The sequence below is a fragment of the Oncorhynchus gorbuscha genome, unplaced genomic scaffold (genome assembly GCF_021184085.1).
Source record: "Oncorhynchus gorbuscha isolate QuinsamMale2020 ecotype Even-year unplaced genomic scaffold, OgorEven_v1.0 Un_scaffold_1058, whole genome shotgun sequence".
NCBI classification, from domain to species: Eukaryota; Metazoa; Chordata; class Actinopteri; order Salmoniformes; family Salmonidae; genus Oncorhynchus; species Oncorhynchus gorbuscha.
Genome location: NW_025745957.1, coordinates 200,842 through 215,070, shown reverse-complemented (window position 1 = coordinate 215,070; position 14,229 = coordinate 200,842). Strand labels below are relative to the sequence as shown.

Below are 14,229 nucleotides of genomic sequence, written 5' to 3'. Positions count from 1 at the left end.
TATACCTGGACACCTCACATTAACCTACACCTCACATTAACCTATACCTGGACACCTCATATTAACCTGGACCTGGAAACACCTGATGCTGTATCATATAATCAACCATTATGTTTCCTCTCCCCTCTCGGTGTTGCTGGTGTAGTGTGAGGTGTAACCCTGTCCTCTGTAGCAATGGGACTTCGCCCACATGTGAAGTGTGGGTGTGTCTCATGTTCACGGTGGCTAAATTACATTGCCCGGGGGGGGGGGGGGGGGTTCTATGTGCTGGAGGTCCATTAGTGTCCCCTATAATAACAGATGCCATTTAGCAGATTCTTTTATCCAAAGCCACTCACAGTCTGTATACATTGTATGTATCGATCCCACTATCCTTCCCTTGAAAGCACCATGCTCTAACTGAGCTACAGAGTCTCTCTCTCTCTCTCTCTCACACACACACACACACACACACACACACACATAACTAACTGAGCTACAGAGTCTCTCTCTCACACAGGTGTGTCGTAGTTCTCTGTGTACAGAAAACTGCTGTCTGTGTTCCCAGACAGGATATGACATCATTATCAAATGAATGAGGTGTGGAACATGACAAGTGTCTTTCTCAGTCTCCGACACACTCATTTTTTCCTCTCTCCTTTCCTGTAAAACAGACACACACAACAGACAGATCTGTCATGGCTCACATTCACCCGGCGTGGAAACATACACACCCTGTTCCCTTTTTACTGCACTCCTTTCAGAGCCCTATGGACCCTGGTCAACAGTAGGGCACTGTATAGGGAATAGGGTGCAGATAGGGTGCAGACTGGGACACAACAGGTTCTACGCAGCCGCAGTTCAAAGGTTATGACATTAACATAACAAGGAGGCAACAGTTGGAATGATTGGAAGAAGAAACTTTTTGTATTTATTTCCACAAAGAAATGAGTTGAATGTTTGTAGAGATTAACATAGGCAGCAGTCCATTGAAATACTGGAGCACATTAAAGTCATTCTGCAAAACTTTAACAATTATGATCATGCTTGTTTCTACAGCCTTCCCTCCCTCCCCTGTTCCTCCCCTCAGTCTTCCCTCCCTCCCCCATGTTCCTCCCCCTCAGTCTTCCCTCCCTCCCCCATGTTCCTCCCCCTCAGTCTTCCCTCCCTCCCTCCCCTGTTCCTCCCCTCAGTCTTCCCTCCCTCCCTCCCCTGTTCCTCCCCTCAGTCTTCCCTCCCTCCCTCCCCTGTTCCTCCCCCTCAGTCTTCCCTCCCTCCCTCCCCTGTTCCTCCCCCCCTCAGTCTTCCCTCCCTCCCTCCCCTGTTCCTCCCCCTCAGTCTTCCCTCCCTCCCTCCCCCCTGTTCCTCCCCCTCAGTCTTCCCTCCCCTGTTCCTCCCCCCAGTCTTCCCTCCCTCCCTCCCCCCTGTTCCTCCCCCTCAGTCTTCCCTCCCTCCCTCCCCTGTTCCTCCCCCCTCAGTCTTCCCTCCCTCCCTCCCTCCCCCCCCCTGTTCCTCCCCCCAGTCTTCCCTCCCTCCCTCCCCTGTTCCTCCCCCCAGTCTTCCCCCCTCCCCTGTTCCTCCCCCCAGTCTTCCCTCCCTCCCTCCCCTGTTCCTCCCCCCAGTCTTCCCTCCCTCCCCCCCAGTCTTCCCTCCCCCCCTCAGTCTTCCCTCCCTCCCCCTCAGTCTTCCCTCCCTCCCCCTCAGTCTTCCCTCCCTCCCCCTCAGTCTTCCCTCCCTCCCCCTCAGTCTTCCCTCCCTCCCCTCAGTCTTTCCTCCCCCTCAGTCTTCCCTCCCTCCCCTGTTCCTCCCCCTCAGTCTTCCCTCCCTCCCCTGTTCCTCCCTCTTTCTTCCCTCAATAAGCCGTAAGTTCTATAAGTTAGTAAATAAGTTAGAGCCCTCATTTACTAAAGACACTTGATTGCATTTATTAATGAACCAATTAAGTCATCACAATATCATAACGAGTCCAAAACGATCTACTACAGAACATTGAAACCTGACAAAAAAAAACATCTTTAAATCAATTTAAATGGATACAAAAAGCTAAAATCTAAACTGATAGAAATAGAGATAGAAGAATGGGCGAGATGTAGATCGTCTTTGTTGAATGGTACATTGATTAGTTTATCGCTTCTATGATCACAGTCCTGGTCAGTCAGTCATCTATACATCTGTGCAAAATGTGTCCAAATTCACTGAAACTGAGATAATATGGATATTAAAGGGGAAGTTCAGGATTTTACAACTTAATGTTAGATTGTTCCTCATCCTGAAAGTATTCAATGGTTCAGGAGAAACTGAAGTTCCTGGTTCGATTTCTTTTTTTTTTTAAAGCCAGGTAACTTTAAAAGCCAAAGGCCAAAATACTGAACGTCCCCTTTAATGACACTAAGGCTGGGATTCATTCAAATCCTCATTAGATCTGACTCATGACATTTAAAGGTCATTTCCAATTGAGCTGACAGAAGCAGCGTTTACCGTGAATGAGGTCTCCACGAACGTGGGAACATTGCCTTTAAAAAGGTGCTGGGCCGATCGGATTGAATCCTGGCCTCAAACTGCTGACAACCTCACAGCTGTCTATGCTGTACATAAAGTTGGCTAGAGGGCACATGTTCAATAATCGTTTCTGTTCATGTGCACCCTCTATCCAACTCTATGATAGTGTCTGTGCCTGCGTACAAAACGGCAACATTCCCTTTAAAATGCACTACTTTTGACCAGAGCTCTATGAGGAATATATATATAGGGAATAGAGTGGCATTTGGGACGGAGGATGTTGCCGTCTGTCTGTATGAGTCATTGCTCCGCTGTCCTGTTGGAGGGACATTGTGCTCTTATCTTGGAACAAAGTGAAGACAAGTTAAGGATAACAACACTATTCTCACACACACACAGTAGGCTAGTTCCAGCTACAACCTCTTCTCCCTAGAAAATACAAACGTACACAGTCAGTCGCTGTAAAAGTGCGGATTACTCGCAGTTTCACTAACTTTCTGCCATTTTCGTATTCCTACTTTTGTTTTCCCAGTTAGTAAGAGACAATAGAGCTTTTGTTTTCCCAGTAAGTAAGAGACAATAGAGCTTTTGTTTTCCCAGTAAGTAAGAGACAATAGAGCTTTTGTTTTCCCAGTAAGTAAGAGACAATAGAGCTTTTGTTTTCCCAGTAAGTAAGAGACAATAGAACACGGACGGTAGAATTCAGATGTCCTTTAAGTTTAAAAAAATCCTTAATACAAAAATAAAAAATTAAAAGTGCAAAACCACAAAACTAAAAATAAACAAATGTTTTGTTTGTGTTCATTTAAGCTCACCATGGAAACTAAAAAACACAGTAGCAGCAAATAAAAAAAATAATAAACAAAAAGCAACAAAATATGGACCTCTTGTAACACGTTATCAGGATAAACAATTCTGGGTTTAATCTCTTTCCTCAAGATATCACTATGGCAACACACACACACACAGTTGGCCAGAGTTTACAGGTGGAGGACAATAGGGTGGGAGGAGTCAAGTGTTAAATCGTTACCTTATTAAAACAATCAACAGTGTCATGTAGGGTAAACAATAGGTAAACAAACTCAGACACGACACACAAACAGGTACAACTAGAGGCGAGAGACTGTGATCTGTAGTTTCCTAACTTTACGTAAGAATAACAGGTATTATTTAAGCCCTATTTCTCTCCCTCTTATAATGATGACTCGTATGAACTAAGAGGTTAGTTATCCCCGGCTATCTAGAAGAGAACATGAGAATTCTCTCATGATAGTTATATGAAGAAAGCATTCCTTAGGGAAAGGACAGAAACCAAAACATGCTTGGTGGAGGAGAGATCAGCAGTGAACCAGTGATCGAGTAACAACAGGAGGAATATTCATTCATATAGAAGATCCTTTACCCCGGAAAAAAACAGCTAAACAGAGACTAGACACCTACCTGTCTGTCCCCAACACGCTGCCTGTCCCTCACTGACTGTTAATCCCTTACTGGTAGTGTCGGAGTCTGACTAGTGTAACAGCGCCATCTACACAAAGCTCTATGTATTGCAAGTGTGTGTGTCTTACTGTGGGAGTGCCTGTCAGTCTCTCTGTCTATGGCTCTCTGTGTGGTGGATTTTTTAGTCTAGCTGGCCTCTACCTACCCATCTCTACTGTAGTCTAGCTGGCCTCTACCTACCCCTCTCTACTGTAGTCTAGCTGGCCTCTACCTACCCATCTCTACTGTAGTCTAGCTGGCCTCTACCTACCCATCTCTACTGTAGTCTAGCTGGCCTCTACCTACCCCTCTCTACTGTAGTCTAGCTGGCCTCTACCTACCCATCTCTACTGTAGTCTAGCTGGCCTCTACCTACCCCTCTCTACTGCAGTCTAGCTGGCCTCTACCTACCCCTTTCTACTGCAGTCTAGCTGGCCTCTACCTACCCATCTCTACTGCAGTCTAGCTGGCCTCTACCTACCCCTCTCTACTGCAGTCTAGCTGGCCCCTACCTACCCCTCTCTACTGCAGTCTAGCTGGTCTCTCTACCTACCCCTCTCTACTGCAGTCTAGCTGGCCTCTACCTACCCATCTCTACTGCAGTCTAGCTGGCCCCTACCTACCCATCTCTACTGTAGTCTAGCTGGCCTCTACCTACCCATCTCTACTGTAGTCTAGCTGGCCTCTACCTACCCCTCTTTCCCTCACTCTTCATTCTCTATCTGTCCCTACCTGTTTCTGCGTTGGAACCTTTTCCTTCTGAATGTAGGTACCCCCTCTATCTGTCCCTACCTTAGTTGGTTTCTCTGTGTTGGTTGGGTCCCCTTAATCTTTAATCTAGAGGTGTCCCCTGTCCCTCCCCAAGTCCCGCCCACCCTCCCGCTATGGAGAAATACATAGGGCGTGGGGGCCGTCTGTCAGGGGAGCGGCCAATGGCGTGATGGGTCCCTCTCCTCCCAGATCAGTTCAGGGCATTAACACAGATGGATGAGATTCCTTTTCACCTTCCTCCTCTACTACTGGCTCACCTGGAGAGGGAGGGAGAGTGAGGGGGAGAGGGAGGGGGAGTGAGGGGGAGAAAGAGGGGGAGAGCGAGGGGGAGAGCGAGGGGGAGAGCGAGGGGGAGAGCGAGGGGGGGAGGGGGAGCGAGGGGGAGCGAGGGGGAGAGCGAGGGGGAGAGCGAGGGGGAGAGCGAGGGGGAGCGAGGGGAGAGCGAGGGAGGGAGGGAGGGAGGGAGGGAGGGAGGGAGGGAGGGAGGGAGGGAGGGAGGGAGGGAGGGAGAGAGGGAGGGAGGGAGGGAGAGAGAGGAGAGAGAGGGAAAGAGGGAAATAGCCAGAAAGATCACAACCAGGAAGTGCCATCTAAAAGTGTTTATTTTTATTTTATTTTTATTTCACCTTTATTTAACCAGGTAGGCTAGTTGAGAACAAGTTCTCATTTGCAACTGCGACCTGGCCAAAATAAAGCATAGCAGTGTGAACAGACAACAGAGTTACACATGGAGTAAACAATTAACAAGTCAATAACACAGTAGAAAAAAATGGGCAGTCTATATACAATGTGTGCAAAAGGCATGAGGAGGTAGGCGAATAATACAATTTTGCAGATTAACACTGGAGTGATAAATGATCAGATGGTCATGTAGATGACCTGGAGCCAGTGGGTCTGGCGCTTTACCTAATACTTGTAGTGAGGGCCAGCCGACTAGAGCATACAAGTCGCAGTGGTGGGTGGTATAAGGTCCTTTAGTGACAAAACGGATGGCACTGTGATAGACTACTCAGCAAACTGGATGCAGAGTGTTGGAAGCCATTTTGTAGATGACATCGCCGAAGTAGAGGATCGGTAGGATAGTCAGTTTTACTAGGGTAAGCTTGGCGGCGTGAGTGAAGGAGGCTTTGTTGCGGAATAGAAAGCCGACTCTTGATTTGATTTTCGATTGGAGATGTTTGATGTGAGTCTGGAAGGAGAGTTTGCAGTCTAGCCAGACACCTAGGTACTTATAGATGTCCACATATTCTAGGTTGGAACCATCCAGGGTGGTGATGCTAGTCGGGCGTGCGGGTGCAGGCAGCGAACGGTTGAAAAGCATGCATTTGGTTTTACTCGCGTTTAAGAGCAGTTGGAGGCCACGGAAGGAGTGCTGTGTGGCATTGAAGCTCGTTTGGAGGTTAGATAGCACAGTGTCCAATGACGGGCCAAAAGTATATAGAATGGTGTCGTCTGCGTAGAGGTGGACCAGGGAATCGCCCGTAGCAAGAGCAACATCATTGATATATACAGAGAAAAGAGTCGGCCTGAGAATTGAACCCTGAGGTACCCCCATAGAGACTGACAGAGGACCGGACAGCATGCCCTCCGATTTGACACACTGAACTCTGTCTGCAAAGTAATTGGTGAACCAGGCAAGGCAGTCATCCGAAAAACCGAGGCTATTGAGTCTGCCGATAAGAATATGGTGATTGACAGAGTCGAAAGCCTTGGCGAGGTCGATGAAGACGGCTGCACAGTACTGTCTTTTATTGATGGCGGTTATGATATCGTTTAGTACCTTGAGTGTAGCTGAGGTGCACCCGTGACCGGCTCGGAAACCAGATTGCACAGAGGAGAAGGTACGGTGGGATTCGAGATGGTCAGTGACCTGTTTGTTGACTTGGCTTTCGAAGACCTTAGATAGGCAGGGCAGGATGGATATAGGTCTATAACAGTTTGGGTCCAGGGTGTCTCCCCCTTTGAAGAGGGGGATGACTGCGGCAGCTTTCCAATCCTTGGGGATCTCAGACGATATGAAAGAGAGGTTGAACAGGCTGGTAATAGGGGTTGCGAAAATGGCGGCAGATAGTTTCAGAAATAGAGGGTCCAGATTGTCAAGCCCAGCTGATTTGTACGGGTCCAGGTTTTGCAGCTCTTTCAGAACATCTGCTATCTGGATTTGGGTAAAGGAGAACCTGGAGAGGCTTGGGCGAGGAGCTGCGGGGGGGGGGGGCAGAGCTGTTGGCCGAGGTTGGAGTAGCCAGGCGGAAGGCATGGCCAGCCGTTGAGAAGTGCTTATTGAAGTTTTCGATAATCATGGATTTATCGGTGGAGACCGTGTTACCTAGCCTCAGTGCAGTGGGCAGCTGGGAGGAGGTGCTCTTGTTCTCCATGGACTTCACAGTGTCCCAGAACAGTGTGACAGAATTAACATTGGAATGGTCCTATTTAAAGCGAGTGTGTACCTGATGTTAGGTTAGGGGGGGTTTCTACACAGCGTAGCAGGCAGACAGTCTCTCCTTCAGCTGGGGGGGAAACTGTTCTGAGAACTGCTGCCAGTTCTCCTCTCCTACCTGGTCCTTAAAACCATGGAGGATCTGGGAGGGAGGAGAGAGAGAAAATACTTTGACTCCTCAACAAAGAAATGACAACAGAAACTATGTCTGAAATAATTCTCTACTATTATGGTTAACATCCCACTATCATACAGTCTACACACACACACACACTCACACACACTGAGAGACACACGCGCACACACACACTGAGAGACACACGCGCACACACACTGAGAGACACACGCGCACACACACACTGAGAGACACACGCGCACACACACTGAGAGACACACGCGCACACACACACACACAGAGACACACGCGCACACACACACACAGAGAGACACACACGCACACACACACAGAGAGACACACGCGCACACACACACAGAGACGCACACACTGAGAGACACACACACTGAGAGACACACACACACTGAGAGACACACACACACTGAGAGACACACACACACACTGAGAGAAACACACACACACTGAGAGAAACACACACACACACTGAGAGAAACACACACACACACTGAGAGAAACACACACACACACACTGAGAGAAACACACACACACACACACACACACACACACACACACACACACACACTGAGAGACACACACACACTGAGACACACACACTGATCTGGGCCAAGCAAAGCTTTTCCCAGGATGTGTCCTAAACGGCCTCTCCCTTCCACTGTACACTACAGACGTGCCGATCAAGGGAACCAGGTGCCTTCTGGGACAGAGCGTTGTGTCCTCCACACACCTTGTAGAACATGTCTCTCAGGTCGTCTTTAGGGCTGACCCAGGACGCCACGGCATCACAGAAGAAGATGAAGTCCTGCAGAGAGACACATTCTGTCATTTCAACCTACAGAAGGACCGTGTCTCCATGTAGAGGTCTGCCCTCTTCACACCACAACGCCTGCTGCCGACTTCCTGTCTGACTCCCAACACCTGGTCCCAAACCCAACCGCAGTGCTACGATGTGATTCTAGGTGTGTGACGCAGCTCACTTGCCAGACATGGTTGCAAGCAACTTAAGCACCCGACAGGCAATACCAACCAGACCAAAACAAATTCAACAGGTTAACTGACCAGAGACGGTCACCTGGCCCATTCTATTAGCCGGTCTGTATTAGCCGGTCTGTATTAGCCGGTCTGTATTAGCCGGTCTGTATTAGCCGGTCTGTATTAGCCTGTCTGTATTAGCCTGTCTGTATTAGCCTGTCTGTATTAGCCTGTCTGTATTAGCCTGTCTGTATTAGCCTGTCTGTATTAGCCTGTCTGTATTAGCCTGTCTGTATTAGCCTGTCTGTATTAGCCTGTCTGTATTAGCCTGTCTGTATTAGCCTGTCTGTATTAGCCTGTCTGTATTAGCCTGTCTGTATTAGCCTGTCTGTATTAGCCTGTCTGTATTAGCCTGTCTGTATTAGCCTGTCTGTATTAGCCTGTCTGTATTACCGGGCTACATCAATGTGTTAGATGTCGTTTGAAAAGAACGGAGTTGGATAGACCTTCTCTTGAGTTATTTTTACAGCCTACCTTTAAGGAGACGGACGATTTTCAGACGGAGACATATAGGTGATCAATATTTATTTCTGGGCTGTGTAGTAAACTATAGCCTAAATGTAGGAAGTACATTTCCTTAGAGAGAGAAGTGCCCCATTCTCCTCCCCCCCATGACCAGCCTATAACCTCCTCTAACTGACACCACACACATCTGATCTCACCGGTGAGACACTGAACAGGAAGCAGCGAGAACAGGTGGGTCGTCATCGTAAATAACAAGTTGTTCTTAACCGACTTGCCGAGTTAAATAAAAGGTTAAATAAAAACAGAATGATGACAGCAACACGTTCTGCCAAGTTCTGTAGGATACAGCCTAGTTCTGCCTAGTTCTGTAGGATACAGCCTAGTTCGGTAGGATACAGCCTAGTTCTGTAGGATACGGTCTAGTTCTGTAGGATACGGTCTAGTTCTGTAGGATACGGCCTAGTTCTGTAGGATACGGCCTAGTTCTGTAGGATACGGCCTAGTTCTGCAGGATACGGCCTAGTTCTGCAGGATACGGCCTAGTTCTGCAGGATACGGCCTAGTTCTAGGATAGTTCTGTAGGATACGGCCTAGTTCTGTAGGATACAGCCTAGTTCTGTAGGATACAGCCTAGTTCTGTAGGATACAGCCTAGTTCTGCAGGATACAGCCTAGTTCTGCAGGATACGGCCTAGTTCTGTAGGATACGGCCTAGTTCTGTAGGATACAGCCTAGTTCTGTAGGATACGGCCTAGTTCTGCAGGATACGGCCTAGTTCTGCAGGATACGGCCTAGTTCTGCAGGATACGGCCTAGTTCTGCAGGATACGGCCTAGTTCTGCAGGATACGGCCTAGTTCTGCAGGATACGGCAGTCTAGTTCTGTAGGATACTAGTTTTGTAGGCAGTCTAGTTCTGTAGGATACGGCCTAGTTCTGCAGGATACGGCCTAGTTCTGAGTAGTTTTGTAGGATACAGTCTAGTTTTGTAGGATACAGTCTAGTTTTGTAGGATACAGTCTAGTTTTGTAGGATACAGTCTAGTTTTGTAGGATACAGTCTAGTTTTGTAGGATACAGTCTAGTTTTGTAGGATACAGTCTAGTTTTGTAGGATACAGTCTAGTTTTGTAGGATACAGTCTAGTTTTGTAGGATACAGTCTAGTTTTGTAGGATACAGTCTAGTTTTGTAGGATACAGTCTAGTTTTGTAGGATACAGTCTAGTTCTGAGTAGTTTTGTAGGATACAGCCTAGTTCTGTAGGATACGGCCTAGTTCTGTAGGATACGTCTAGCCTAGTTCTGCAGGATACGGCCTAGTTCTGAGTAGTTTTGATAGTCTAGTTCTGTAGGATACAGTCTAGTTTTGTAGGATACAGTCTAGTTTTGTAGGATACAGTCTAGTTTTGTAGGATACAGTCTAGTTTTGTAGGATACAGTCTAGTTCTGAGTAGTTCTGTAGGATACGGCCTGGTTCTGTAGGATACGGCCTGGTTCTGTAGGATACGGCCTGGTTCTGTAGGATACGGCCTGGTTCTGTAGGATACGGCCTAGTTCTGTAGGATACGGCTAGTTCTAGTTCTGTAGGATACGGCCTAGTTCTGTAGGATACGGCCTAGTTCTGTAGGATACGGCCTAGTTCTGTAGGATACGGCCTAGTTCTGTAGGATACGGCCTAGTTCTGTAGGATACGGCCTGGTTCTGTAGGATACGGCCTGGTTCTGTAGGATACGGCCTGGTTCTGTAGGATACGGCCTGGTTCTGTAGGATACGGCCTGGTTCTGTAGGATACGGCCTGGTTCTGTAGGATACGGCCTAGTTCTGTAGGATACGGCCTAGTTCTGTAGGATACGGCCTGGTTCTGTAGGATACGGCCTGGTTCTGTAGGATACGGCCTGGTTCTGTAGGATACGGCCTGGTTCTGTAGGATACGGCCTGGTTCTGTAGGATACGGCCTGGTTCTGTAGGATACGGCCTGGTTCTGTAGGATACGGCCTGGTTCTGTAGGATACGGCCTAGTTCTGTAGGATACGGCCTGGTTCTGTAGGATACGGCCTAGTTCTGTAGGATACGGCCTAGTTCTGTAGGATACGGCCTGGTTCTGTAGGATACAGCCTAGCTTTTAGGAGGAAGATTTGCAGGCAGAGACCAATAAAAATGGGTCATCAGTACTTATTGGAAATACGAAGGAACAACGCTCGCTCACCATGGTAACCTAACCTATAGTCACCATAGTAACCTAACATCGGTTGAGCGCCCACACTGGCCAAACTAGGAGAGGACAGGCCCAACTAGGAGAGGACAGGCCCAACTAGGAGAGGACAGGCCCAACTAGGAGAGGACAGGCCCAACTAGGAGAGGACCGGTACGGGCCCCTGTACCTGTCCTCCCGATCTGCCTTCCTCTGACCTGGACCACTCCCCCAGGGTTTACTCCAATCACCATCCATCTGCCTTCCTCTGACCTGGACCACTCCCCCAGGGTTTACTCCAATCACCATCCATCTGCCTTCCTCTTACCTGGACCACTCCCCCAGGGTTTACGCCAATCATCATGCAGATCCCTCTGAAGGCGGAGTCTTTCTCCTCGTTGTCACGGATGTTCCGTAGGGACGTACACCTGTCACACACACACCACCGCGTCACAAACCAGGCAATCTAAACATGTTGATAATGATCAGCGAGGTGAAGGACTAGATGTGACATCAGATGTGTGACAGACTCACCACGGTCTGATGAACTGCTGGAGCATCGGAGCCACCTCCTGAGGACACACGTAGCCCAGGCGACCAATCGTAATGGCTGGAAGAAGATGGGAGGAGCCTCACTCATGTGTACAACACACCCAACTAAAAATCAAGAGCTGGTTTGACGTCGCTGATGTTCGTATCATAAATAACGGCTCATTATTATTTGGAGATGAGTCAGTCAGTCACAGTTTACCCAAAATGCATCGGCTGCAATGTCAAACAAACCCAATGATTGTGTGTGTGTTCAGCATCTGTGTGTCTGTGTGTGTGTTCAGCATCTGTGTGTCTGTGTGTGTGTGTTCAGCATCTGTGTGTGTGTGTGTGTGTGTGTTCAGCATCTGTGTGTCTGTGTGTGTGTGTTCAGCATCTGTGTGTCTGTGTGTGTGTGTTCAGCATCTGTGTGTCTGTGTGTGTGTGTGTTCAGCATCTGTGTGTCTGTGTGTGTGTGTGTTCAGCATCTGTGTGTCTGTGTGTGTGTGTTCAGCATCTGTGTGTCTGTGTGTGTGTGTGTTCAGCGTCTGTGTGTGTGTGTTCAGCATCTGTGTGTCTGTGTGTGTGTGTTCAGCATCTGTGTGTCTGTGTGTGTGTTCAGCATCTGTGTGTCTGTGTGTGTGTTCAGCATCTGTGTGTCTGTGTGTGTGTTCAGCATCTGTGTGTCTGTGTGTGTGTTCAGCATCTGTGTGTCTGTGTGTGTGTTCAGCATCTGTGTGTCTGTGTGTGTGTGTTCAGCATCTGTGTGTCTGTGTGTGTGTGTTCAGCATCTGTGTGTCTGTGTGTGTGTGTTCAGCATCTGTGTGTGTGTGTGTGTTCAGCATCTGTGTGTCTGTGTGTGTGTTCAGCATCTGTGTGTCTGTGTGTGTGTGTTCAGCATCTGTGTGTCTGTGTGTGTGTGTTCAGCATCTGTGTGTCTGTGTGTGTGTTCAGCATCTGTGTGTGTGTTCAGCATCTGTGTGTGTGTTCAGCATCTGTGTGTCTGTGTGTGTGTTCAGCATCTGTGTGTCTGTGTGTGTGTTCAGCATCTGTGTGTCTGTGTGTGTGTTCAGCATCTGTGTGTCTGTGTGTGTGTTCAGCATCTGTGTGTCTGTGTGTGTGTTCAGCATCTGTGTGTCGGTGTGTGTGTTCAGCATCTGTGTGTCGGTGTGTGTGTTCAGCATCTGTGTGTACCAGTGTTCTCCAGCAAGGTCTTGGGTGTGTTGGGTCTGTTGATGATCTCTACCAGCTGGTTCAGAACCAGAGACACATAGGGCTGCATCTCGACACCTACAGACAGATGGGAGACAGAGATGGAGACAGATGGAGACAGAGATGGAGACAGAGACAGGGAAAGAATCAAAGCAGAGAAATATATCATTAAGATAACTCATGCTGGCAGCATCGAAACTGACAATTGCTTTGTTAGTTAAAGAACAAAATTCTTTAAAAAAACATGATCATCTCTCACATGTACATATCATCTCCGTGCACACACCTACATGCAGAAAGACTCACCCATCTGCATGCAGATCTCTCCAATGGCCCAGGTAGCGTTGTTACACACAGAGATGAACTCTGGGTTCAGGTTGGTCCCTAGAATAGGCATGAACTCAGCTGGACACACACACACACACACACACACACACACACACACACACACACACACACACACACACACACACACACACACACACACACACACACACACACACACACACACACACACACACACACACACACACACAGAGAGAAAGCCAAGGGGAAGAGAAAGGGAGGACGATAGATAACATAAGGAGTATGATAGACTGGTAGTTACACAGTTAGTAGGAAAAGAAGAGAGAGATGAAGGGAGAGATCGTATAGGTCGTTACCGATGCAGGGTTTGACGTGAGGGAAGCAGGCCTTGGTCAGATCCCCCAGCAGGGCGAAGGAGCTCTGTCTCACCTCTGGCATGGTGTCCTGGAGATATAGAATGTGTGTGTTAACTACATTGTCTATATATGACACAAAATGGTTATATACAATCAAATAGAGCCAGGGTCTGTTACCACACACACACACACACACTAGATGGACCAGTGGATCCCAAACCTCAGTGAACATCAGGAGTTCTACCAGTCAGATTATTGTATTATTCTAAACATGACTTAAACATGAGCCTCCGCAACATGAACCAATTCAACCAGCTCTGTAGTAATGGGGGTTGTACAGTAGACTACAGGCCCAGTACATTCTCACTGCATACTGGCTGTGGTTGAGTCACCCTGCTGTTCTACTCAGACCGTTTCAGAACTATATGATCCACTGGTAATAAACATCAGTTGTATTACTTATGAGGCCCAGCTGAGTGACATTAAACTGACATTATGTGTTCTTTATTCTACTGGACTGACTGGCCTGCATCTGGTCACTGACCGTCCCTCAGTCTGCCCCCTCCACTAAGACTGACCGTCCCTCAGCCTGCCCCCTCCACTAAGACTGACCGTCCCTCAGCCTGCCCCCTCCACTAAGACTGACCGTCCCTCAGCCTGCCCCTCCACTAAGACTGACCAGCCTGCCCCCTCCACTAAGTCCCTCAGCCTGCCCCCTCCACTAAGACTGACCGTCCCTCAGCCTGCCCCCTCCACTAAGACTGACCGTCCCTCAGCCTGCCCCCTCCCTCAGCCTCAGCCTGCCCCCTCCCTCAGCCTGCCCCC

The 14,229-nt window shown here is 48.5% G+C and overlaps 1 protein-coding gene and 1 long non-coding RNA gene across 2 annotated transcripts in view; both read right to left on the bottom strand.

Annotated features, from left to right (window-relative positions):
* Positions 1-1,888: 1,888 nt before the first annotated feature.
* Positions 1,889-4,728, bottom strand: LOC124021129. The gene is made up of 2 exons (XR_006836204.1): positions 4,225-4,728; positions 1,889-4,119 (listed from the first exon to the last, which is right to left on the bottom strand). It is a non-coding gene; the product is annotated as an uncharacterized LOC124021129 (long non-coding RNA).
* A 149-nt stretch (positions 4,729-4,877) lies between these two features.
* Positions 4,878-14,229, bottom strand: part of LOC124021130 (transportin-2-like) — a 31,641-nt gene continuing 22,289 nt past the window's right edge. The window contains exons 15-22 of the mRNA XM_046336472.1: positions 13,405-13,492; positions 13,049-13,147; positions 12,725-12,820; positions 11,537-11,612; positions 11,331-11,430; positions 8,048-8,122; positions 7,176-7,307; positions 4,878-4,985 (exon numbers count right to left, since the gene is read on the bottom strand). Coding sequence (XP_046192428.1) covers positions 7,200-7,307; positions 8,048-8,122; positions 11,331-11,430; positions 11,537-11,612; positions 12,725-12,820; positions 13,049-13,147; positions 13,405-13,492 — 642 coding nt within the window. The 3' untranslated portion in view covers positions 4,878-4,985; positions 7,176-7,199. The remainder of the gene's footprint in view (positions 4,986-7,175; positions 7,308-8,047; positions 8,123-11,330; positions 11,431-11,536; positions 11,613-12,724; positions 12,821-13,048; positions 13,148-13,404; positions 13,493-14,229) is intronic.